General features: G+C 40.6%; 3 protein-coding genes and 1 pseudogene across 3 annotated transcripts; 1 reads left to right on the top strand and 3 right to left on the bottom strand.

Annotated features, from left to right (window-relative positions):
* The first annotated feature begins 916 nt into the window (after window positions 1–916).
* LOC127765453 (tubby-like F-box protein 6) lies at window positions 917–3905 on the top strand (annotated as a pseudogene).
* Window positions 3906–4468: 563 nt separating this feature from the next.
* LOC127768159 (lipase-like) lies at window positions 4469–8504 on the bottom strand. The gene is made up of 10 exons (XM_052293693.1): window positions 8154–8504; window positions 7250–7329; window positions 6893–6958; window positions 6754–6801; window positions 6592–6659; window positions 6425–6497; window positions 6160–6321; window positions 5667–5861; window positions 5048–5124; window positions 4469–4885 (listed from the first exon to the last, which is right to left on the bottom strand). The coding sequence occupies exons 1-10, from the start codon at window positions 8254–8256 to the stop codon at window positions 4645–4647; spliced, it is 1113 nt and encodes a 370-aa protein (XP_052149653.1). The 5' UTR covers window positions 8257–8504; the 3' UTR covers window positions 4469–4644.
* Window positions 8505–10581: 2077 nt separating this feature from the next.
* LOC127768160 (E3 ubiquitin-protein ligase SRFP1) lies at window positions 10582–13012 on the bottom strand. The gene is made up of 12 exons (XM_052293694.1): window positions 12830–13012; window positions 12618–12705; window positions 12470–12508; window positions 12349–12381; window positions 12188–12265; window positions 12055–12098; window positions 11910–11950; window positions 11702–11784; window positions 11491–11582; window positions 11290–11359; window positions 10949–10987; window positions 10582–10845 (listed from the first exon to the last, which is right to left on the bottom strand). The coding sequence occupies exons 1-12, from the start codon at window positions 12877–12879 to the stop codon at window positions 10720–10722; spliced, it is 783 nt and encodes a 260-aa protein (XP_052149654.1). The 5' UTR covers window positions 12880–13012; the 3' UTR covers window positions 10582–10719.
* A 2050-nt stretch (window positions 13013–15062) lies between these two features.
* On the bottom strand, window positions 15063–22990 carry LOC127767372 (nuclear pore complex protein NUP93A-like). The gene is made up of 15 exons (XM_052292687.1): window positions 22781–22990; window positions 22572–22663; window positions 22363–22429; window positions 21318–21377; window positions 21140–21229; window positions 19980–20249; window positions 19635–19730; window positions 19374–19505; window positions 18826–18879; window positions 18612–18695; window positions 18014–18100; window positions 17033–17935; window positions 16564–16742; window positions 16174–16465; window positions 15063–15473 (listed from the first exon to the last, which is right to left on the bottom strand). Exons 1-15 carry the CDS (start codon window positions 22907–22909, stop codon window positions 15396–15398), a joined length of 2613 nt encoding a protein of 870 aa, XP_052148647.1. The 5' UTR covers window positions 22910–22990; the 3' UTR covers window positions 15063–15395.
* Between the last annotated feature and the right edge of the window lie 333 nt (window positions 22991–23323).

Consider the following 23323-nt stretch of genomic DNA (forward strand, 5'->3'; position numbering starts at 1 on the left):
TTATCCGCCCGATCCCCCCGCCGCCACCGCCCCACCACGCCGCCGCCCGCCTCGCCGACTGGCCGAAGGACGTCAACGGCGCTGGTGAGACCTCCCCCTCCCTGTCCCACCTGCCCCCTCCTTCCTCTGCGAGTCGTTGGTGGCGAGATGCCCCTGCCACCAACACCGGCCCACCGCCCTCCTCCAGCACCGTGGCTCCGGCGCCGCCGCCGGCGCCTTGCCATCTGCCCGATCCGCCGCCCACTGCTGGGCTGCCTCCTCCCCCGTCCATCCCTCTAAGGCGGCGAACTCCTCCCCTTCCCCTCCCCCTCCCACCCCCACCCCACCCCAAGACCTTAACTCGTAGGGTGTCGCTGGCGCTGGAGAAGAAGAGGAGGTCGCCGGAGTTGGAGGAGAAGGCATGGAGCACGAATCTCAAAGCTCATCCGGTGGCCCAAAATTTGCAAAATTTGGGGGATACAACCTGTCAGCAGGAGGTTAGCAAATCCGTTTTATCAAACCTCCTTCATCTTCGCGTCGTCTTCTTGCTCCTGATCATCATCCCAGATGCCGAACTAAGAGTCATCATTGATGCCCAGGTGCTGCTTGCCGCGGTGCCACCCAGAGGAGTAGCCTCTCCCGCACTCGATCTGCATCCATGCCTCCAGTCCCGCCCTCTCGCTGCCACCCACGTGATCCTCCGCTTCAGCCGTGCCGTCTCATCGATCATTGCCGTCGCTGCCGTCATGGATGTTTGTTGTCACCGTCGGCGGCTCGTCCGTCATGGATTTGGTGGTGGTGGTGCAGGACGGGTTTGTCATCGATGGACATGCCTCTTCGCCACGTGTCGTGGCCGACATGGTTTTGAAGCGAAGGTTTCGACGGGGTGACGATGGCGACGGCGGTGGCGGGTTTAGGGTTGTGAGGGACGGAGACGATGGGGGTGAAGGACGACAGCGACAACAGGGGTAGGAGTACAGCGGCGGAGGCAGTACTGCACCGGCGGTGGCGGCAGGACGAGGGCGAGGGTGGAGGCGCTGAGGTGAGGGAATGATGGAGGGGATCGAGGGAGAGTTTGGGGATTGGGGGTGGGGGAAGGATGTTTTGCAGAAAAATCCTTATACTTTCCATGTTTACAGTCCAACCCCTGAAAGCGGAATTTTCTCTATTTCTATGAAAGACAAGGGGTTTCCTGGATAAAACATGACAGGGGCATCAGTTGGTTCAAGGATTTGTGCGATATTTCATGCAAATGCAAGGAGTTTTTTTTTTTTTTTGCTAAGTAGCCCAACACGCGTCCATTTCTCCAAGGAGCCAAAAACATTTGCAAAAAATGAGAAAATCGCAGCGGTAAGGAGTGTTATGAACAAAGTATGTATAAGGAAGGCCCTTTAGATGTACTGTAGGTTGTTTCATATAAAAGCATCACATGGCATTTTCCCCCTCCTTTTTTGTTTTAAGTGTTAGAATTTGGAAGGTACAAGAAATTGAAAGTGCTATGCATTTAGCATCTGAACTTAGAACAAAACTGTATGTATTTGGATGTCAAGTGTATTACTCAAACTTAATCTTTAGTTGTATCTTTTTTTTTCTTACAGATCTAAATATGGCTTACAATAACAATTAAAAGAATCAGCTAACCACCTTTGTTTTAACACGTCAAACTTTCATAGTACAAAGTTTACCATCTATGATGCCCATCCACCATATGATGGAGCTGTTGTCTCAAAATGTCTGAGAAAGCTAGCTCGTGCGCGCCGCCAGTGTGCATTTTCTCTTCTCCCGTAACTGAGTTAGTTTAGGATAATAATTAAGGGAATATTTTTCTTTTTTGGGGTTATTTTTTTACTAACAGATTGAAAAGAAATCTATATATATGTGAAAGAAACTTTCACGTAAAATTTAAAACTTTCTATCGAAAAATTAAAAGCCATACATAAAATTTAAAACTTTCATCTCAAAATTTGAAACTCTAAACTCATTTTGTTAAAAAAAAATTCAACTCGAAATTTGAACTTTCAAGTTAAATTTGAAAACTTTCGACTCAAAATTTAAATTTGTAAGACAAATTTTGAAAACTTTCAACTCGGATTTTAAAACTTTCAACTCTAGATTTGAAACTTACTTCAGATTGAAAAACTTTCAAAGTTAAAATTTGAAAACATTCAACTCAAATATTTTGAAAACACTTGTGCGAACGATTAAAAAATGGGAAAAAAATGGAAAAAAAGGGAAAACGCATGAGAGGAGGGGGAGCCAAAAAAATGCGAAAAAGATGAAAAAAAGAAGAAAACGCGAAAAAAAAGGCAAAAAGAAAAAAAGAAAATGTGTGCGGGTGGGACAGTTTCACTCGCACGCCAATTTCTGTAAAAAAATAGTCGATTTTTAGACCTAGGATCTGTATCAAGATTCGTGCTAATGCTTTCCGAGAAAAATGAAGGTGCGGTGGTGCGGTGGCGGGGAGTCGATCCCGTGATCGACGAGTTACAGGCTTACAACACCAGGCTTTTGACCAACTGAGCACAAAGATTCTATTCGTTATGTACGAAAAAGTAAATCGTAATTAATGAAAATTACACTATAGTGATAATTTATGCAATTATATGGCACTTACATTGTAATTACATATTAAATACATATGTAATTTTGGGACTTACATATGTAATTTTAAAACTTGCAGTGAAAATATATTAAAATTACATATGTAATTTTAGGACACTTAAATATGTAATTTTGGAACTTACAGTGAAAATACATTAAAGTTATTTATGTAATTTTGGAACTTACAGTGAAAATACATTAAAATTACGTATGTGATTTTAAATTTATTTAAGTGTAACTTTTGTGATCGTTAGTTTTCTATCGTAAATTTAATTTATATTGTGTATTATAATAAAGTTACTTATTTGTTATATTGCCAAGGCTCATTAATTGTCAACTTTGTGTTTGAAATTGCGGTAATCAGTATGTAGTCCAATCCGACTGTTTTGGACTAAAATTTGTGGCGCCATATATATAGATGGACCCAAAATGTCGGTCTGCACGTGTGGTTGGTCTGAACCAAGTATCCCCGAGAGTTCCTGCCGGGAATTACCCAGTTTCACATGTTCCCTACGAACTGAATGTTTTGGGTGCAAGGTATTGAATCAGCACTTGTGTTATGCCGAGTAAATCTATGGATAGTTTTGGTAAATATTGTCATCACCACCTGAGATCTGAATATGTGAATTCATCGATAGTGTAAAAATCACAGTGGTGATTAATGCGATCAATTAGACATGCTGAATCTATTTTCTAAAAAAAAGGCTCCAATTATAAAAAGTGGTGATAACATCACAACTCCTTGAGCCTTTTCATTGTTGATTGACATTGCATGCTAGATTTAACTGCTTCTACAGTACTTTGTAAAAATTGCAGTGATTTTTGCGATGCATGCTTATTGCAGAGGTCCAAGAAGGATGAGCTGCATTATGGATTCCATCCCCGCATCAGCTGTTCAAGAGGGTGGAAAAGCTCCAACACAGACTGAATTTCCTCTTAGTGGCCTCGACTCTTTCCCATCGATTTCATTCTTCAGATCAAAATCACCTCGTATAGAGATAGTGCAACTTTACAATTATCTACTCAGAAGGAAGAAAAGCTGGTTCCGAAGAATAAATCTCCTAGGTGGCATGAGCAACTGCAATGATGGTGCCTCAACTTCCGTGGACGGCCACGGGCTACTGTTGCCTCTGTGAAAAACTTTCAGCTGGTGTCGTCTGATGAAAATGGACCAACTAACCAGGAGCAGGACAAGGTGATGCCTCCAGTTTGGAAAGATTGGGAAGGACTTGTTCACCATGGACTACCGTTATCCGATATCAGCATTTCAATCATTTGCAATCTGTCTGAGACCTCCCACGGTGGCCTTTCTGGACTCACTCTGATTGCACCTTAGACTCAGATCAGACAGCGCGCTCCCGCTTAGACGAAGGGGCAAAGGAGGCGAACGAAAGCCCGAACCCAAATCATATGAAGGGACGATGGTTTTTCGCGAATGTGCAAAAAAAACTGCACGTCAATATGTTAGAAGAAGATAGCAGAGTTTGATTACACAATGCACACGGTTAGAAAACCGTTGACAGGGGGTAAAGGAAAAAAAACAAATACAAGGAAGATAAGCTACTAAGAAAGAAAAATACTCCTATCACAAGGGGGAGGGTGGGCTAGGGGGTCCCAATACACTCCGGCTTGCACCTGAGGCGAGGAGCTAGAGAAGAGTGAAGATAGGGCCATGGCGTGATCCGAAGGGAAGGGCTGCGTGCATGAGGTCGTATCACTCAGCCCAGCAAGCGCGAGCTTGGCCACAATCCTCTTGCTACACTTCGGCACTATTCCACAGTGGCAACGGCAGGCACCGCAAGAGGGGGCAGCGGAGGGACGTACCAAAGATTGTGGCAAAAACATCTTCAATTTTTATAATAGTAGAGAGTAAAGATAGAGACAGAGATAGAGAAGAGAAACAACTAGCCTTGAATTGTTGTGTACTTCAATATCAATTAAACCAGCATTACAGAAGAAAGCAATATCTAAAAATTTACAGCCAAAACTATGTATATAGAGATACCATCAGTGAGTTGTGTTCACAAAACGCACTTTCAAGTTGCACAAGTACATACGGTACGGCTACCTAGCCGCAACTGCTATCTCCGAACCAACAACCTGCACACCGTGATCTCTGACGACGACATTGACGCCGCCGCTCTCGTCGTCGCCGCCGGCGAGTTGCCGTGCGTGCTGCAGCAGGAGCGTCTCGGCGGCGCTCCTGCCCAGGACGATCCTGCAGGTGCTCCAGTCGTCGGCCTCCATGTCCACTCCAAGGTACGTCAGGTGGTCTGACGCGCTCCAGAACAGCACCAGCACGCTCCTGGAATCAATGGATATACACGCAAAATGTTCTTCAGGATCTCTACTAGTACAGCACAGCTAGGCACAACAAATTAAGCCATTATTCTGAAGCACTGCGCTGGATTGAGATGCCAAAGGATGAACGAGCGACGATCAGCCAGTCGTCAGATCAGATGATCACCTGGAGCAGTCTGGATCTTCGCCGCTGCCGTCGCAGACTTGGTAGACTGTGCTGCCATCGACTTCATGTTCCCAGACCTGAAATTTCAGTTAGTGCGTATGTATAGGTGATATATATGCGTAAGTGAGAACATTGTTTGGGTGGTGAAACGATGATGTATGATATATCATAGTTCAGAGGGGGCGTTTGGTTTCTGCTATCTAGCAAGAAAACCGTTACAGTTTAAATTATATATTTAATTTATACAACCACGAGTGGTAGCATTTTTTCATTCTTCAAGCAGATAAAATAGGCTGGCAAATTAGTTTAAACATTTCATGATGCCAAGATGGAAAGAAAAAATACTGTTTTGCAGAAAACTACTTGCATTGTAATCTAGTTCAATGTGAAGAAAAAATTAAGCACAAACGTTGTGACTGCAGTTTAGTAGTACTTCCTCCGTTTCACAATATAAGTCATTCTAGCATTTCCCGTATTCATATTGATGTTAATGAATCTAGCTAGATATATATGTCTAGATTCATTAACATTAATATGAATGTGGAAAATGCTAGAATGACTTACATTGTGAAACGGAGAGAGTAGCAAATTTCCTGTTTTTATGCAAGAGCTAGCATACCTCTGTTGGGAAGTGATGGTATGTTTGGTCTGGAAAAATGAAAAAATATGGGGGCAAATGCGGCACAATGTCATGCTCATGTGTCACTCGAATTGTATTGGGCACATATTTGGCAAAGTAAGATGCAAATGCAGCGTTGCCAACGCGCGGCTGCCCAAAAGTCATCAGGTAAACATTGTTGCCTCCATGGGTAATCTGCAAATGTAGAAAGCATTTCAGAGTTTAATGAATCAGCGGTGAAAGAATATCTACTGTCGAAACAAGGTATCTTCTTAATTATAACATCATACTTAAAAAAACTTGTGACTGTTTTTTAGCAATTCCCTTGCAAACATGCAACGTTAGTGAAACTACATTACAATCAAGCTTTCTGAATTTGTTCAGTTCGGATTGTTTTGGCCTGTTCATTGTGATTGTGGTGATATTTCTCCCTATTTCCTTTAACTGATGCTTAAATTCAGCAAGTATTTGGTTGAATTTCAGTAGCACTTACCGCAAGATCAAGTGCACAGAAAGAAGCAAGCGCTCCTCCCATTGAATGCCCTGTAACTATTATGCTAATATCTCCATATAACTTCCTCGCCTTGTGAACGGCGTTTGCGATGGCTGGACGTAAAAGTGTGTTATTGTAAGAAGAGTAAAATCCAGTGTGAACCTTTAACCAGAGTAGAAATCTCATCAGACCCAAAGAAAAAAAAACTCATGTCCTATTCTTCAGCAAAAAAGTATAATTACATTAACAGGTCAGTGGCAAAAACCTTTGCGTCGGGCATGTCCGGGTAGTTCAGATCAGATTGCTTCCATAGCATATCCTTAATCCAATTCTGTACACTGAGCAGAAAATTTAGGCATGAATACAGAGGGATATCATAACTCCCGTAGAAGCCACTAAGAACAAGAAAATTGTGTAGAGTTATTTCAGAACCTGTTCTCTTGAGTTCCCCTGATTGAAACAATGATAGCGTTGAGATTGTGATCGACACCAACAAATGCCTGTCATATTGTTTAATGTCATGTAGTAGCATTTTATTTAAATAGGATTGATGAGAACTGTATTGTAAAACAGTATTAGCATTTAGATATAGACCTGCAAGCAGTTCTGGACATCAACGATTAGACGTCTCATCTCGAACCCCTGTTTTCGGAAAACAAGCGCCCATGACAAAATCAATTTTAATCGTGATCAAAATGAAACTAATTAGGCACCAAAGTGTTGGGTATCTTACTTGGATTAAGTCATTGCATTTTGAGCATGTCCATGTATAGAGCTCTGTTAGATCTGTCATATAGACCTATATATACGAGAGGAAATCATTTTTTTAGATAATGGGTAACGCCTGGCCTCTGCATCCTAAGGTGGATGCACACTGCCAAATATGAGAGGAAATAATTGAGGGTAACTTCATTTCGAGAAAAAAAAAGAATAAACTAAAAAGGGGTTGACTCTATTCACTGCAAGATACAATTTACTCTTGAATTACACCAAAAAAAAAAATTGGGGGGTGGGGGAGTGGTGCATTGAGTATTATATTTGTATATGACACATGACACAATTTGGAAAGAATAAGGTGATGATAACTTACAGCTGAGGCATACTCCACAATAGTCTTGGCAAGTGTAAGGTTGAAACCAAAGCTCTGCTCACTATTCTGGACACTGGATTCTGTGGAGATTGGAACATCTAGCCTTTAGGCATGCTGATAGATATCTTATCGAAAAGAACAGGGATGCTGATATGTGCAAATCTCAGTTACACATCATACATTCATACTCATCAAGAATAAATGCTATCAGACAAGAATTAGAACATAAGTAAACTTTAGTGTTGCATTTGTGTATTCCTTAGATTGTCTGGGTGATGAAAGCAATGTTCCTGCTAGGGTACCATTCCTTCTTCATGCCATTAGATGAAAGAATTGAGATACAAAGGCCCTGTACTTTGCTATACATTTGAAGGTTCAAGTTCAACTCACGCGTGCAAAATATCCTTTTTTTTTTGCTTCCAGGTACAATAGTTATTGATTTCATATACCCCATCCGTTTCACAATGTAAGTCATTTTAGCATTTCCTACATTTATATTGATGCTAATGAATCTAGACAGATGTGAGAAACGTTAGAATGACTTACATCGTGAAACGGAGGAAGTAAACAATAGTCAACATTATTAATCGTCTTGCAGAAAGCCAGAAACAATAGTCAACAATAACAGTCAACATCACTGTCTTCCAGAAACAGCCACACTACTAGTGATTAAATCTACTACTACAGTACAAGCAAACCTTGCATGAGCACATTGAGATATAAAATTCGCCTCATTTTTCCCCCCTTCTCAAATTGAAATTAAATCGATGAAGAGAAATCAGTTGCATAAAAAAACAAAATTGCATCAAAGAAAACAAAAAAGAACAGAAAGAAATCAAATAATCAATCCATCAGCTGCCGCGCTAGCAGCAAGTGATAAGGCTGAGGCAGAGATGAGCTTTACCTGTTGCTGCTACGATCCCATAGGGTGGGCGCGATGCAGCAGGGATGAGCACCAGAAGCATCGCCGCCGCCGCCGCCGCCGGCGGCCACCTCCGCTTCTCCATATGCCAACGTTGCACCTCCGCTACTTTCTTTTTCAAGATAATGAAAAATTTTATTGAATCCAGTCAATTACATCAAGATGAACCTCCTAATTCGGAGGAGTTAGCTGCAGCGAGGAGGAGAAATCGAGAAGCAGAGGAGGAGGTTGCAGGACGGATGGAAGGAAGAAATTGGCAGGTTGGTAGGACGAGGTCGTCAGACGCGCAGCACGAGATGAGACGAGAAGAGGCTATGGAGTACGGAGTAGTACTAGTACTAGACTACTACGGTTGCCGCGGCTGTGTTTAGATTCACGCCAAAATTAAAAGTTCGAAAAAATTAGAACGATATGATGAAAAAGTTGTAAGTTTGTGTGTAGAAAAGTTTGATGTGACGGAAAAGTTGAAAGTTTGAAAAAGAAAGTTGAAATCTAAACAAGGCCGCTGTTATGGCGCAACAACGACCACGTTTCGGCTTCGCTAAAAGAAAATCTGTCTGTGTCTCATCGAATATTTGAACGGATGTCAGAAAAGGTTTTTGACAAGAATAAAATAATTAATTTCATAACTCGTCTGAAAACCGCGAGACGAATTTTTTAAACCTAATTAAGCCATTGGGTTACTGTAGCATTTATGGCTAATCATGGATTAATTAGGCTCAAAAGATTCATCTCGTATTTCCATGCAAATTGTGCAATTAGCTTTTATTTTTATTTATATTTAATGCTTCATGTATGTGTCCAAAGATTCAATATGATGTTTTTGGAAAAAAAAAATTTGGGAGCTAAACCCGGGCTTCGTTTCGTTGTAGGCCATTTGTGTGACTCTTGCTTTTCTCCTTCCAACTCCTACCTACCAACATCGACATGGCATGCAAGGATAAATCTAGAACGAAATATATGATGTGTCTACGCTTACAAATAATCATAGGTATAATATAATGTTTAATTTGATCTAATACTTATGAGATTTCAAAATTTCCCTATGTCAAGTGAACATCACCTAAACTTTAGATTTATTCACTTCGCTGCCAATTTCAATCTTACTAATTTTAGCAATACCAAATTTTGATATGTTTTTACGTTGTCAATTTGATAGCGCTGGATTTATTTAGTTTGATTTCTTTCCAAAATTCGGTAGTATTTCTATGAGAGAAAAGTTCCAGAGCTACCACGATTTGATAGGATAATGTTAGTAAAAGGTAGTGTTCAGTTTGTTACCCTATTAAAATTTGAGAACACCAAAATTTGCTATGGTTAAAAGTGGTGTTAAAGTGAACAAACTTCACATGTACATCCGCCCCTAGCTGCAGTAAACCCACTTACCTCTAAAAATAAATTGTGGTTGTAAACTGAGCATGGCTACTCATGCTTTTTTTTTAACTTGTTGCACAACATTATATTAATAGTACATACTCGTAAGGGTGTGTTTGATAAAGTGTATATACTTATCGGAAAAGGGCTTCTCTGACATGGGTCACTAGCATGTGAGTCCTTGAGCTATGGGGCTCACATGTCAACCCCTTGAAGTCAGAGGGCAATAAGTTAGAGAATCTCTTTCCATATTTACGTTACTTATGGCTATGTTATGTCTCTAATCTGGTTAATACGTGTGCAAGGCACACTCACTTGTGACATTTTGACCAAATTTGCAAAACTACAAATTTAGACAATCTATCGTAAAAGCTATCGGTTTAGTACCAAATTTACCGCAAACCTACAGATATTTTTTTAGATAATGGCAAACCTACAGATTTAGTAGTGAAATTCTAAATATAGATTTTAGCTCCTAGGACTACTATTATGTTAGAATTATAAACGTTGTACTTTTGCACTAAAATAGCACTAAATCTATAGATTGCGGTACTATGCTTTACATAGTTTCATGATAAGCTCAATACTAAATCTCTAGTTCTGTGAGATACCCGCTTTAAATCTATAGTTTTACGACAGTTTGATTTATACGTAGTTTTGCGAATTTACTATGAAATAGAAATTAATCTATTTATTTAAAGTAGAATTGGCTAATAAGTATCCATGGGCTTAGCCCACTCCCACCTCTCTAATCCATCGCCTTAGGCCTCTTGGGGTGGGATGGTATGGTCAACAGGCCGCCTGTGGCCGATTGAGGCCTGAACAAAGGCACAAAGGCAATACGTACCCTTTTTCAGGCCCAGAAAAAGAACAGAAATGCCAGGTGTCCTTTAGTGTTTTTAGCTTGGATCTGCACTCTGCAGACCAACAAAAATTGGGCACATCCCTAACTGTTTCTTCGCCTTTCAAATTCACCTTGCTTTGTTACATAAAACGTGTATAATTCGCATACAAGATATGACCCATGCAGTTCATGTTGGACTGAAAATACACTTAATTGGCTACTTAAAATAACCCAGCCAATACTACTGAATACTAGTATAAATCAATAATATGATGCTGCGGTGCTGACAGCATCTGCAGCTGAATTTTATATGAAATTTACTCAATTTAATTAAGCAGGGAGCACCGGGGCAGCCACCCTGCAGGTGTTGTGAGACTGGCAATGGCAGCACTTGTGCCCTGCCACCCTCGCGTACACCTGCGTCGTGTCCCTGCAGTCGTTGCACACGATCCATCCCTGCAAACCAACACCAATCAGCAACATTAGCGTCAAAGTGTATGTAGTATTTTATACTGTCAAATGGCACAGGGTGAGAGTTCTTGGATGGAGGCAAGCTTACCTTTCCCATGTAATCTATGTGCAGCATATTTGCTTCAATCTGCAGAGGTTAAAAAATGAACATATTATGGCAGTATTCCTACAAATTAATTATCACTAAGGCTTTAGATTGGTGAGACTACTGCAACTCTGCAAGTTTGAAACCTTTCCAAAATGTAATTGAAATGATGAGCCAATATCTGGTCCGGTTTTTTAGTTCCTTTGCATATGATTTGTATTTTGGTTTATTTTATATTCACTATTTCTGAACCTACAACAGGTCTATTAAATAAATTGAAAGATGAAGTCTAGTTGTATAATGCTATTGTGTTAAGCAAGCTCACTAAGAAATTTAATACATACCTCAGCGTCCAAAGCCCTCAAGAACTTGTCCATGTCAAAGATAGGCATCGAGCATATGGGACAAGAGAACCTACAATTATCAGGCATCCAAGAAGAACAAGATCACACGAAAGAGATGACTAATCTATCACACAAAGTAAAGAAACAAACAAAGAAAGAAAGAGCCACATGGAAACAAATCAACACAGCATGGGCGATTACTTGTCGTGCTTCAGCATCTCGTGGAAGCATTGCAGGTGCATCGTGTGCCCACATCTGAGCACGGACGTCTCCCTTAGAGAGTCAAACAGATACTGCATTTGTGATGACGATCGACAGTTTCGTACATAAGAGACTGCATTTTTTTTAATGAACAGTATGCAGAAGGTAGCGTCACTGTTCTGTTCTGGCAGAAGAACATTAGAACACACACCTCGTAACAGATGGGGCAGTTGTTCTTCATGGAGTTCTCGATGCAGCAGTGCTTGTCGCGCAGGCTGACCGAGTAGCATGATCCTGTGTTTCAACAGATATTTAAAAGTGGAATTGAGAGATTCAGATTCAACCATCTCACCAGTAAATAGTAATAGCTTGGGATTTCAGTACCGAGTATCGAGAGATGTAGGATCACACTGACTCACCACATTTTTCGCAGTGGAAGAAGTTATCCTTCCCTCCAACTCTATTGCAAATTTGCATTGCATCCCAAATTCAGTCAGCTCAGAAAATTTGAAATGCATTCCCACTTTTTAAGTGATTTTTTTAGATGGTGTGGTAAAAACATACCTGCAGATGCCGCAATCTTGGCAGTGGAAGTGTTCCCTGTCAACCTGCAGAACACGAACGTGCATCTCATCAACAACCAAATCGAAAATCACCAGATCCAGCAGAAGCAAAGCAAGCAGCATCGGCATCTCACGTCGTCGTCGAAGAATTTGCACGCGCTGCAGAAGTACTCGCCCATGCAAACGCCGCAGTTGTAGCACACTTGCGCAACCTGCTCAAAAAAAAAAATCACCGGTCAGAAACAAAAATTGATCCAAGAAACAGAAAGGAAAGCCCAGTGGATTCAACACTAACCGGCTGCTCGGTGTCACAGACGAGACAGATAACCTGAAGAGCAGATACCCCAAGATAAGTTTTTTCAGTTTTTTTCAGATCAAGAAACAGGATCGAATTGATGTGATATAGGAGCACCCACCGATTCAACCGCGTGCCGATCGAGCTCGTGGCCGTCTTTCTGATCCAAGAACAGGGAGCGGCACATCAGAAAGGCAGGAGCAGAAAAAATAAAAATAAAATTCAGGATTGGTGATGCAATGCAAGCAAGCACGCGGGGGAGACGAAACCGTGGACTCGTTGTGGCAATGGCGGCAGTGGAAGACGTCGTTGCAGCACGGCGCCCGGATCCTGCACCTCCTCCTGTAGTGCTTGCATCTGCGCGCGCGCCAACGACTCGATGAGCTCAAAAACAAAACGAAGAAAGAACACGAAAGCTTTTCTTGTCCAAGAACAGCAGCGGCAAGGAGGAGGAGGAGAAGTGCAGAGCAGAGGAATTTACCCAAATCCCATCCTGCCGAATCCGTGGCGAGACGCGTCGTCGAGCTCCATCGGTTCGATGGCCGCGGCGAGATCCGAGCAGCCTCGCGCGCCGCTGTTGCTGCGGCGGCGCGCCAAGAAGGGGACGACTACTATTTTATACTAGTGAGGAGGCGAGCTGAGCTCGCGAGTGTGTGTGTGTGTGTTTGTGGTGGGGGCTTGGAAGGAAGGGCTGCTGAGAATGGCAAGAAAATGGATTGAGATCAGCTGCAGTGGTAACTTCCACTGTAACTTAGGACTGCACGTATCTTCAACCATTCATTTTGATGATGAATGGTCCAGATTTACCGCTACAGTGATCAAAATAGAATCATAATACTAATATTTTATTCTACGGTACTTTTGCTATAGTGCTCTGACTAACCTGTGCCATCCGATTCAGATCAAACGGTAGCGACTATGACTGCATAAGTTGCAGTCAGTACTACTACTGCAGCTGATCCAAATCTCAAGAAAATGGAGATTGGGGATTGGGTCGCCACCGTCCTGTCAGACACACGGATTCTCTACTGTAAAAAGGAAAGTCCTGATTGAGATGTTTAGTAACCAAATTTATGAGAATCTAAAAACGCTAGAGTTTTTCAGCTTATGGCTTTTAACTCATATCTTTAAATTCTACTACTACACTTTCTATAATCTGATGGTCCTATCATAGCAAAACAGTATATTTGTAAACGGAAAGTAATTTGTGAATAAAATTTTTATATACGTGTTCTTAGCGATCTAAAAGCAAATACTGAAAAATAAATTTCGATGAAAAAACCAAAAATCAGCTTTAAAATTAATGTTGAAAATTTTAATTTTGACTGATAAGTATAAGTATAAGCGAAAAGATGATGTTGTAAATTATTTGGAAGAGTTTGTAATTCTGAAAGAAGCTGCAATTGTTTTTCCAAACAGTCCAAAAGTTGTCTTCAGATGTTGCATCTGTTTGGAGTAAAAATAAATAACTTCTGTCTCTTTGGGGTTCTTGGTGGTCGCCTAGGAGGAGCCTTAAATGCCAGCACTGTTTTGTTTACAACTCTTCTTTTTTTCCAACATCTTCTGCTTGGGAAATTCGGAGCTATCTTTTGAAAGTGTACTTTTTTAAAACTTATCAAGATGCAATGGCCTTTGCATTTCTTCCTCTCAGAGCTTTCAAGAATTGTAGTATATACCAGCAAGGTTGGATTGAGGAGGTGGCGTGCAGGTAGATCAAAGTGACATGCTGCCCGCTCCGCTCCGCACCAACTGTATTCAAGATGACGATTCCTTGCTTCCTCCGGCAGTTCATTCCCACGATCCACGCATCAACCCATGACAAACTAACCGATCTTATCAGTTTATTTTCATCGTTGTTTATTTTATGGCATTAGCTTTTAAATCATTAAAAATATATATACAGAAGTTTTATACCAAAATATTATTTTTTAATAATAAATGTTAGGCCTTATAATCAATTGTAAACGAAATGACTGAACGGTAGGACTCGATGACCTCTAAAGGTCTGCAGACACGCTACATTATCTTATCTTTCTTGTAATGGGTGAAATTTTTAGAAACAAATCCACAGAAATTGATTTATTCCTTCTATAAATTTTTAAATTTCATGTATTCGAAAGGAGTCCTACCGTTTAGCGAGCCATCTCCATAAAATTTGCTTCCAGGAGAGTGTTTGTGCGGTTCCCCTGGAGCTTCTTCACCTGACACTCGACCTGCAGGCTGCAGCAACCATCGCGCTTCTCTGCTCAAGCATTTGACCGAACAAAATTAGGTCGATAAATCAATCGATCAAAACAAAATTAGGTCGATGGCTGGTCGAACCGGCACCTTCCCTGAATTTTTTGCTGCTTCTACTGGAGATTATAAACGGACTTTTTTTCTTCTCATCAGGGGGTCACATCTGGGAGGCCAAAGAGGATGGGGGCAGGAGTAATTATTCACGAGGATGAGAGGAGTCAGCATAATGCATTCAATCACTCACTGCCGTGATGTTCCGCCCAATCTCCAGTTAGCGAATCATGTGTATAAGCGATAATACTCCAAGATGATCTTCCAGCATCTTCTTTCAATACTGTATGGAGTAATTCCATGTTGCATCATGCTTAGGCTTGTCGATCCTGAGAAAGTAGTACGTGCAAAAATAGAACATTCGAAAATGACGCTGTTAGATCCGAGATAGGACGCGGGATTAAGTGGGATAAGCCAACAGAATGACAGTACAATAGAGCCGCAGATAATCTCCTCGAACTAAGCAACAGTGCATTTGGATATTCAGAAACTGCTTTACAACCATGGATTAATAATACAGATTCTGATTGGTGCCATTAAGTTTCACATTTCACACACTACACATCAGATGACCCCCGGGCATGGCATATATGTTCTCTTTTGGCTGATATAGCTGAGTGATCAAAAGGATTTGCATCCACCAGTCTGAAACATTCCGGTTCGGACCATAAGCACATCACCAGCACAAACACAGAAGCATTTCCGCGTGCTTTCGGAAGCTTTTGATAGTGTCAGGTATATGGCCGGACAGATCCCCATCATATGCACTGCGCCACCTTCTGATACAAATCCTGTGGCCAGTTCCTGCTCATGTTGCTTGCCACGAGGTTTGCGATCTGCCCATCATGAAAAATATTGCATGAAAAAAATGCAGGGGGTTGCATTTTATATTATAGCGAGATAATATCAGAATAATGCTAACTAAAAGAAATTAAATTAATGCATGTCTAAAACGTGATAACACAGCATGGTGCCCTCCTCTGCGGTCATCCAGATAACTTATTTGAAATAAAAATGTATTAAAAACAAGGTCAATGGACGTGGTCAAGCTTGCCATTTGACAATGAAAGTCTCCAGAAGGATGTGTATATGTGGCAGATAGCTAGCATTTAGCAGCGTAGTGCGTCATGATATGACCAGATTTTACACTAAGATTGGACATTGTTGGAAAACTTTCTTGTGCAAGCTCTCTATAGAATATTTTAAGTGCTTCTTGGGCCCACAGGCTGGGCCGCAAGGTTTACGGCCGTGACAGCAATCTTTACAACTACAACAGCTAAAGACATGTATCAGCATAAGACTGCCCAACTGCAATCAGCCATCAGGTACGTAACTGTCTGTGTGCACACACAAGAGAATGCTTGCGAGTGGTATAACCTGCTAGTTAAGGTATGTGGATGTGTAACTAAACAGGTTCTTCAAATTATTTATAGTTTACTTATCTATGGTAGTTTAGCATCACATTTTCTCTGGCATTGTGAAGTGCAGTGCCTACATGCTCATTGTATAAGTAAATGCGCAAAAGAGATTGAATACCTTTGACTTGACTGCACGCAAGGTCCCATCAGTATCTCTAACATTGTCCATACAATTTAGAGCAACCTTCAAGAGATCTGGCACACAAGCTTGAACATGCGGTGACAAGTTTCTGAATACATCAACTGTCACATTTGGAGCCTGAGGATCCAAATGAAGAAATGGGAGTTTGATGGTTTCCCTCAAAGCATCTACAGTCTGTCCAGCTCGAGCAAGCCTATAGATATGGAGAATAGCTTCAAGCTGTCTCAGTACAGTTTGTTGCTCAGATATGAGGTCCTTGTCTTGAACACTGTAAGAACGTTTCCAATAAATTGATCAAAACACAGCTTTAAAAAGCATAAAGGATTAATGCTCAACTTGTGAAAAAACAGAACAGAGGATAATAACCTGGCTTCCGAATATCTGGCAGTTTCCATAATTTCATTACCAGAATGAATTAGAGCAGCAGCACGACTTTCACCATCTAACATACTGCGCGCCATGGCACATATTGCATCCGACAGGCACTTATTTATTGTCTGAAGTGCCATGGCAAAAGCTCCAACTCTTTTATGAATTTCCACTGACTGAGCTCATGCAGAGCGTAAAGTGATATTAGATGGATATAGAACAACTCAACAAAGAGAGTAAGACCAAAGTGCAGAAAACATAGACATCTTCAAATTCATATGGTAAATATCTACTTCTGTACCATGTAGCTTGCCATCAATAGTTTATAAAATTATAGTCAACGGTTAAAATGCATGCACAATATATCAGATTTGATGAAGCATGTGTGATATGTCCTACATGTGACAATCAAGACGAGTTTTTACTACTACTATCACAAGAAAAGAGCATTTACTTGTTTACTTACTTTGTCATAGAGGCCTGCCTCATGACACTGATGGGCAGCTTCAAGTAAGAATTGCTGCCTGCTTCTCCAATCCATCATATACTTCTTTAATTCTCCTTCTTCCCCCATTCCACTTGGACCAAGCAAAAGTTGAATGCCACCATCCCTTAGTAATATCTCTGTCAGCAGTTGCTTCAACATTAGATTTCGCTGCCGCTGCTGATCAGCATTCCCTCGACCAATCCATGATACCTCTCCTCCACCCATTGCAGCAGCAGACTGTGCATAATACTCCAAGGCCAAATCAAGGTTACCATTACGCAAATAAATAGAGCCATACTGCCGTATTATACTGGCAGCTTCTGCACAAGCATCCATGATACCCATCTTCTGGCCTGACCCAACACCATCAGGGAGAACACCATGATCAGATAAAGCAATTGAAATATGCACAGCATCTACATGGTATCCTTCCTCTCCAACTTCTTTAGACAAATAAAGAATTGCTGGAAGCAATTGGATGCTTAACAGCAGAACATATGGATAGACCAAGGGGTCTTTTCCATTCTTTGTATAATATGATGGTTCAAATTTGTTTAAGTAACTTTGCAGATCCTCCAGAGTATAAGGCACCAAGCCTTCATTTGAAACATTAGAAGAAGATGCACTGGTGTACTCCCGCAGAGCTGACAATTTGAACCACAAGAAATCCTCTATAGTATTGAAAAGTGTTGGCAGATCTTTAAGCAATCTGTCGATTTGACGTCGACAACCACAGATCATGGCATAAAGGAGCAACTTCTTCCTATCATAACCAGGACGGCCAGGTCGATCACCCATTCTCAGCATTTTGTCACATTCCTCAGAAGCTGTCAGAGCAGTCTCTGGGGATACAGCACCATTAGTAGTAATCCATTCTACAAGCTGCAAAGAACATATTATTTGCATGTATGGTATCAAGAACAAGAACTCATCGCAATTTATGACATGTCAATAGTTTACCAGGGGAGCAAAGTTGAATGCAGCACGAGATGATTGGGCAACTTGTCTTGCCTCATCATAGTATCCAGTTCTCAAGCAGAAATAAATCTAAAAAAATGTCAAACAATAATACTTCAATGTTAGCAGTACAAGATTAACAAGTTACATGAAAATCAAAGAGAGAGAACATTCCATGAAGGCGCAACTGAAAAATATTTGTTGATAAATTAGAATAAAGCACATGTACCCACAGAAAACTTTTTATGCATCAGATATGGCTTTACTTTAGAGTATTATAGCCTACACTTGAATAAAGTAAGTCATAGAATAAGCCAGTCATTGACCTAGCATAGGAATGATACCATGAAAAGCCTAAGCTAGAGTTGAAAAATAATGAATAATAAAAACACTCATGGCCCCAGTGTTGCACTATATTCAACACAATGTTCTCATAAAAGTTCCAGTATTCTTCAGTTGCTGCACTTACTGTATTTTGGTGGCACGGTTTTATTTGAATGTAACCAATTGTTTTTTCATGATTTTAATATGCCATTACTAGACAGATTGAAATGGCACCAATTGCAATTTTGTGTTAAATACCCAAAACTAAAAAGGGAACCTGCTGCCATGTTGTGTCCACTGGTGGCTGTCTACGCAGATCAGTTGCATCAAAGTCTAGCACACCATGATCCCGCAAACGGACCTGCCAGTCATAAGGACAAAGATGCATGAAGCTCATGTAGAACCCAAATTGTACAGCATCATTTCACTTGAAAATAAAATGATGTACAGAAACAATGAAAAGGGAGAGAAGCATCAAATTTAAAACATACCCGAAGAAATGCGCGAATCTTCTGAAGATTGCCAACAGATCCACCAAGAGCAGCCTACAACCATAAAGCACAATCACAGCTTAATTAAGATCTATTGATACAACAGAAAAGCTCTTGCATGAGTAGGTTTCCTAAAACATAAGCCACATAGTAAAGTGAGAGTAGGGAACATCATTTGCTAAAAGACTAATGGAAGATCACAACCATGTGTTAAAAAATCAAAAAATAATGAACTATTCTGAGTTGCTCACTAACATTAAATATTATCTTCCATAAATATGCACAATTGGTAGAAAGTACATATCACATCACAATTCACCTTCAGGACATTCAAGAAAGAAAATTAATGCTCAAAAATATGAACTAAGGTGGCATGACACAAAAGAGTGGAATACCCATAGGCAACATAAGAAAACAGGTGTAGTAACTCTCAAGAGTTCAGTTGGATCAACACCAAAATTATTGTCAGAATCTTACATGTTATATTCTATTTTCATAAGGAATTTTGAAAGAAATGTCAGAACTAAAAAGTATGTGAAAATACTCACTAGAGCCGGATGGCTATTGATGGTCTCAAGTATGTACTTTTCATGACCCCACTCAAGGTGTCGTCTAGCACCAATCACTAGTGACATTTTTCTTGAAATGTTTCGATGAGTTGACCCTTCCCCAACTAATGCCTGAATAAGACAAACAAGAAGCAAAGTATAGCTATGAGGGAATAATAGATAAGGATATATCATATATATTGGATGGAAAAGGGCCAACAGATGTCAGCATGAGTGCTACACAAAAATCAATTTTATTACCTGAATTAAATGCCACACTTTATGCATGGTCACTGATTTTGTCCCAACAGCACCAACAGATAAAGACTCATAAGCAGCCCTGAATGCTGTAGCAGGCTAACCAAAAGATAACTTTAATAAGCATTAGCAGAACTACAAGTACATCAATAGAATTTGCTTATGCTCTGATGATAACATGTCGAGGCTACATAAAAAAAAAAGGCACTTGATCTATTTCTCAAATTAAATTATTTGGAGAATAGAACTATGGATAGCAAAAACCACAAATTCAATCTATAAATGAATAAATGTCCATAGAGGGACTAAGTAACATGTTGAATCATAGCATATGAGTTTAACACTTACACCAAAAGGTAGGCTGCGCCCTCTAGCATCATTAAGATCTCTCACAACTGCAGCATAAACTGAAGATTTGTTTTCAATTATAGTTTTGTTAGGTATGGGCATGACTTCCTTAGATGGCAGACCGGACGAAGATTGGGGACTGGAAGCTGAAGATGGCATCAGAGCAGGACGAGAAATCCCACTGGCCATGAGATTAGTGTTTCTTTTCGGTAATGTAGAGAGTCGGCTTAGACTCTGCAAGAAGTCTCGCTTCTCCTTCTGCCAATCATCCTACAACATAGATGTTATATAAGTTGAGAACCAAACCGTAAAATAATTTGAAACATTCACCACTGAGCGACATAGGAGTACAAGACCAATATAACACTGAAAAATGTAGACATCTTAGTTACCTGAAATGGTAGTACTGTACTGTTCAATTAAATCAAATCACAAGTTCACAACCCTATGACAACTGATTTTGTTTTCTAATGTGCAATGCAATAATACATATAGGTAATAACATATACAAACCCCCAGATGATACAGAAATTTGACGAGAAACTTTTAACATATACCAAGATGATATAAGAAAGTGCAATCTGAAAAGCACTTCCCACAGGCTTGCAACAACTAAACCAGATCATATATATATATATATATATATATATATATACACACACACATATATAGGTAAATTAACTGGTGCTACATGGAGTATGGGCTCCAAGATTCAAATTGAGTATATACCCAATTTGAATGAGTATGAAATTTTTTAAAATGTTTAGATATGAACATTAACTTCTTTACTAACAAGTTCAAACAAGTTTGAACTTTTTTTTGTTAGATTTTGGTTCTAGGTATATAACATTCAAACATATAATTCGTTAGGTATGTAATAATGAATTGTGAAATAAAGTTGAGTTTGAGTTGTTTTGTTGTTAGGTATATGTATGAATCAAATTCATATACCTAGGTATATACTCACAATTTGAAAATTTTTAAAAATTTGAGAGAATTTGTGTGTTTTATAACTTGGAGCCCAGGCACCATGGAGTCCCATATGGGTATCCTATATAGGTAAATTATATATATATATATATATATATATATATATATATATATATATATATATATATATATATATATAATGAAGTTAGCAGCAGGAAAGGGTAAACAACCTCGAGAACTTGCATCATATAATTGTTAAAACTCCTTAAGTTGTCCTTTTGTGCTTCTTGAATGGATGAGACGATTGCCATTTCATGAAGCTGAAAACACATGACATGTTTCAGGATATATTCCATGAAATTAGGAGAAAATGCATGTAAAAGATGTATGACGGTATGAAGTGTGCACCTGCTGCAGGTACTCCTCGACAGTAGTTGCTTCAGATGGAAAAACATCCTCAAATGTGGTCTACAAAACCTCAATTTTAATCACTATGATGTATATTCAAGTAATCTAGCAAGATAGAGTAGAAAACAGAAAATATACAATAAGAAGCTGCAGATTCACATACAGCAACAGAGTTGTAAATGTATTAAGGTATACTGATGAATTAGGAGTGAATTTTAGAGAATGGGACATGGGGCATACATAGTGAACAGTAAAGTTATGGTGGATATATAAGGTGAAGTGCGAAAAATCGTGCGCTGTTATTGAGTAATGATTTCCGGTCAGGTTTTTTATATCAAGAGCCCGCTGATCCAAGCAAAAAATAGTAGCATTTACCCAATAGGAAAGGACTGATTCTTACACTATTATTATAATGAATACATGCTATCGTTATATTAGCTGCATTTAAATACACAAAGAGAACATTGCATAGATAAAGCATAGAAATATGAGCTATCAATTTCTTACTCAAGTAGATAACTATATGTTAAGTTTCTTCTACAATTTAAGTAGAAAATTGAACGCTAATCTGGAGCAGTATAATTGAAAGTATAGGACCAACGAGATCTTGCTGCACCTCGAACTCTAGAGTCGTTTCTTGTTTCAACATAATTCATGGGTAACTATTTCACCAAAGCTAGCTCACAGATACTAACTAAACATTTCGTCAAAACTACTGAACTAAACTATTTACTAGTAACTTAAACTGCTCTTCCAATTTAAGAAGACATGATGTATTGGTAACAAACACCAAACTATCATCTTCACTTCTTCATTTGAAATTGTAAAGGATGTTTTTCAACAATTTGGTGCAAGGAATAAAACATGGCAATGCTTATGACTTGTTATAATTTTATTACGTTTTAACCCTACTTTGTGATAACCCTAGGTTTTAACCAGAAGTACAGTAAAATGTCTAATCTCAAACCGGACAAACTGCTCGATCTGATAATCAGCAAATGAGATTAGTATAATATGAAATGGGATATCCCTCGCCGGCCATCACCTTAAGTTCGAAGGATTTGAGGTCCCTGGCGAGCTGCTCCGCATTGATCCCCTCGCGCGCCAACAACCTGCAGAAAGCAAAGCCCAAAACCCTAAGTCCCCCGTAAACCCCCAACAACCGCCTACCCCCGACGAACCCGACGCGGAGAACCGCGCTGCGAGCCTCGCGCGAGGCAAATCGAAGGGGGGCTCCGGGGAGAAGACACCGACCTGGTGGCGGAGAGCGACTGCACGGGCGCCTCGGCGCGCACCGTCTTGGCCTTGAGCTTGGTGGAGAGCACCTCCAGCTGGTCCAGGTTCCTCTGCGCGCGGGGACAAGCACACGGGGGAACACGTCAGGCGGAAGAAGCTATGGCGGCGGCGGAGGAGGAGGAGGCAGATGCGGGGGGGAGGAACGGGAGAGGAAAGCGGCGGCGCACCTGGAGGGGAGGGAAGTGCGGGGTGGGGGCGGCCTGCTCGAGGAGCTTAGTGGAGGAGTGGAGGAGCTCCGACCACCCGCCCATCTCCACGTCGCCGCCGCCGCTGCTGCTGCCGCCGACGCCGGCCATCGCCGCCGGGGGGCTAGGAGGAGGGTTCGGTTGGTGTCGTAGGGCGTGGTGCGGCGGAGCGGAGTGGGGAGTGGAGCGGGTTTTTCCTTTTTCGGGGGTAGGGAAAAGAGGGCTTTGTTCTTGTTGTAGATGGGCCTGGGCCTACCGGCTCTTGCGAATTTGTGCCCGATTCAGGTCAGATCGGCCCATCTTCTCTTCTGCATTTTTTTTTAATTATAAATTGTGTCCATGGTATACGAACTTGTGTGATGGTTGGAAGGCTGTGTTTAGTTCCACGTTAAAATTAAAAGTTTAAAGAAATTGAAACGATGTGATGGAAAAGTTAAAAGTTTATGTGTGTAGAAAAATTCGATGTGACGAAAAAATTGAAAGTTTGTAGAAAAAAGTTGGAATCAAAGCAGGCCCTAAATTGGT

This window comes from Oryza glaberrima, chromosome 3, assembly GCF_000147395.1.
Source record: "Oryza glaberrima chromosome 3, OglaRS2, whole genome shotgun sequence".
Lineage (NCBI taxonomy): Eukaryota > Viridiplantae > Streptophyta > Magnoliopsida > Poales > Poaceae > Oryza > Oryza glaberrima.

What these genes read in the sequence shown, in the direction of transcription:
- LOC127767372 (XM_052292687.1), bottom strand. Translation starts at nt 22,909, where the DNA reads ATGGCCGGCGTCGGCGGCAGCAGCAGCGGCGGCGGCGACGTGGAGATG. An exon ending in TCAAATCCTTCGAACTTAAG is followed by an intron (nt 21,378 to 22,362) that starts GTGATGGCCGGC and finishes GAGGTTTTGTAG; the next exon opens with ACCACATTTGAGGATGTTTT. An exon ending in TGCGTGCAGTCAAGTCAAAG is followed by an intron (nt 15,474 to 16,173) that starts GTATTCAATCTC and finishes CATGATGGGCAG; the next exon opens with ATCGCAAACCTCGTGGCAAG.
- LOC127768159 (XM_052293693.1), bottom strand. Translation starts at nt 8,256, where the DNA reads ATGGAGAAGCGGAGGTGGCCGCCGGCGGCGGCGGCGGCGGCGATGCTT. An exon ending in TTGTGGAGTATGCCTCAGCT is followed by an intron (nt 6,959 to 7,249) that starts GTAAGTTATCAT and finishes TCGTATATATAG; the next exon opens with GTCTATATGACAGATCTAAC. An exon ending in TCTGTGCACTTGATCTTGCG is followed by an intron (nt 5,862 to 6,159) that starts GTAAGTGCTACT and finishes CTACATTTGCAG; the next exon opens with ATTACCCATGGAGGCAACAA.
- LOC127768160 (XM_052293694.1), bottom strand. Translation starts at nt 12,879, where the DNA reads ATGGAGCTCGACGACGCGTCTCGCCACGGATTCGGCAGGATGGGATTT. An exon ending in ACTGCCCCATCTGTTACGAG is followed by an intron (nt 11,583 to 11,701) that starts GTGTGTGTTCTA and finishes TCACAAATGCAG; the next exon opens with TATCTGTTTGACTCTCTAAG. An exon ending in ACATAGATTACATGGGAAAG is followed by an intron (nt 10,846 to 10,948) that starts GTAAGCTTGCCT and finishes GTTGGTTTGCAG; the next exon opens with GGATGGATCGTGTGCAACGA.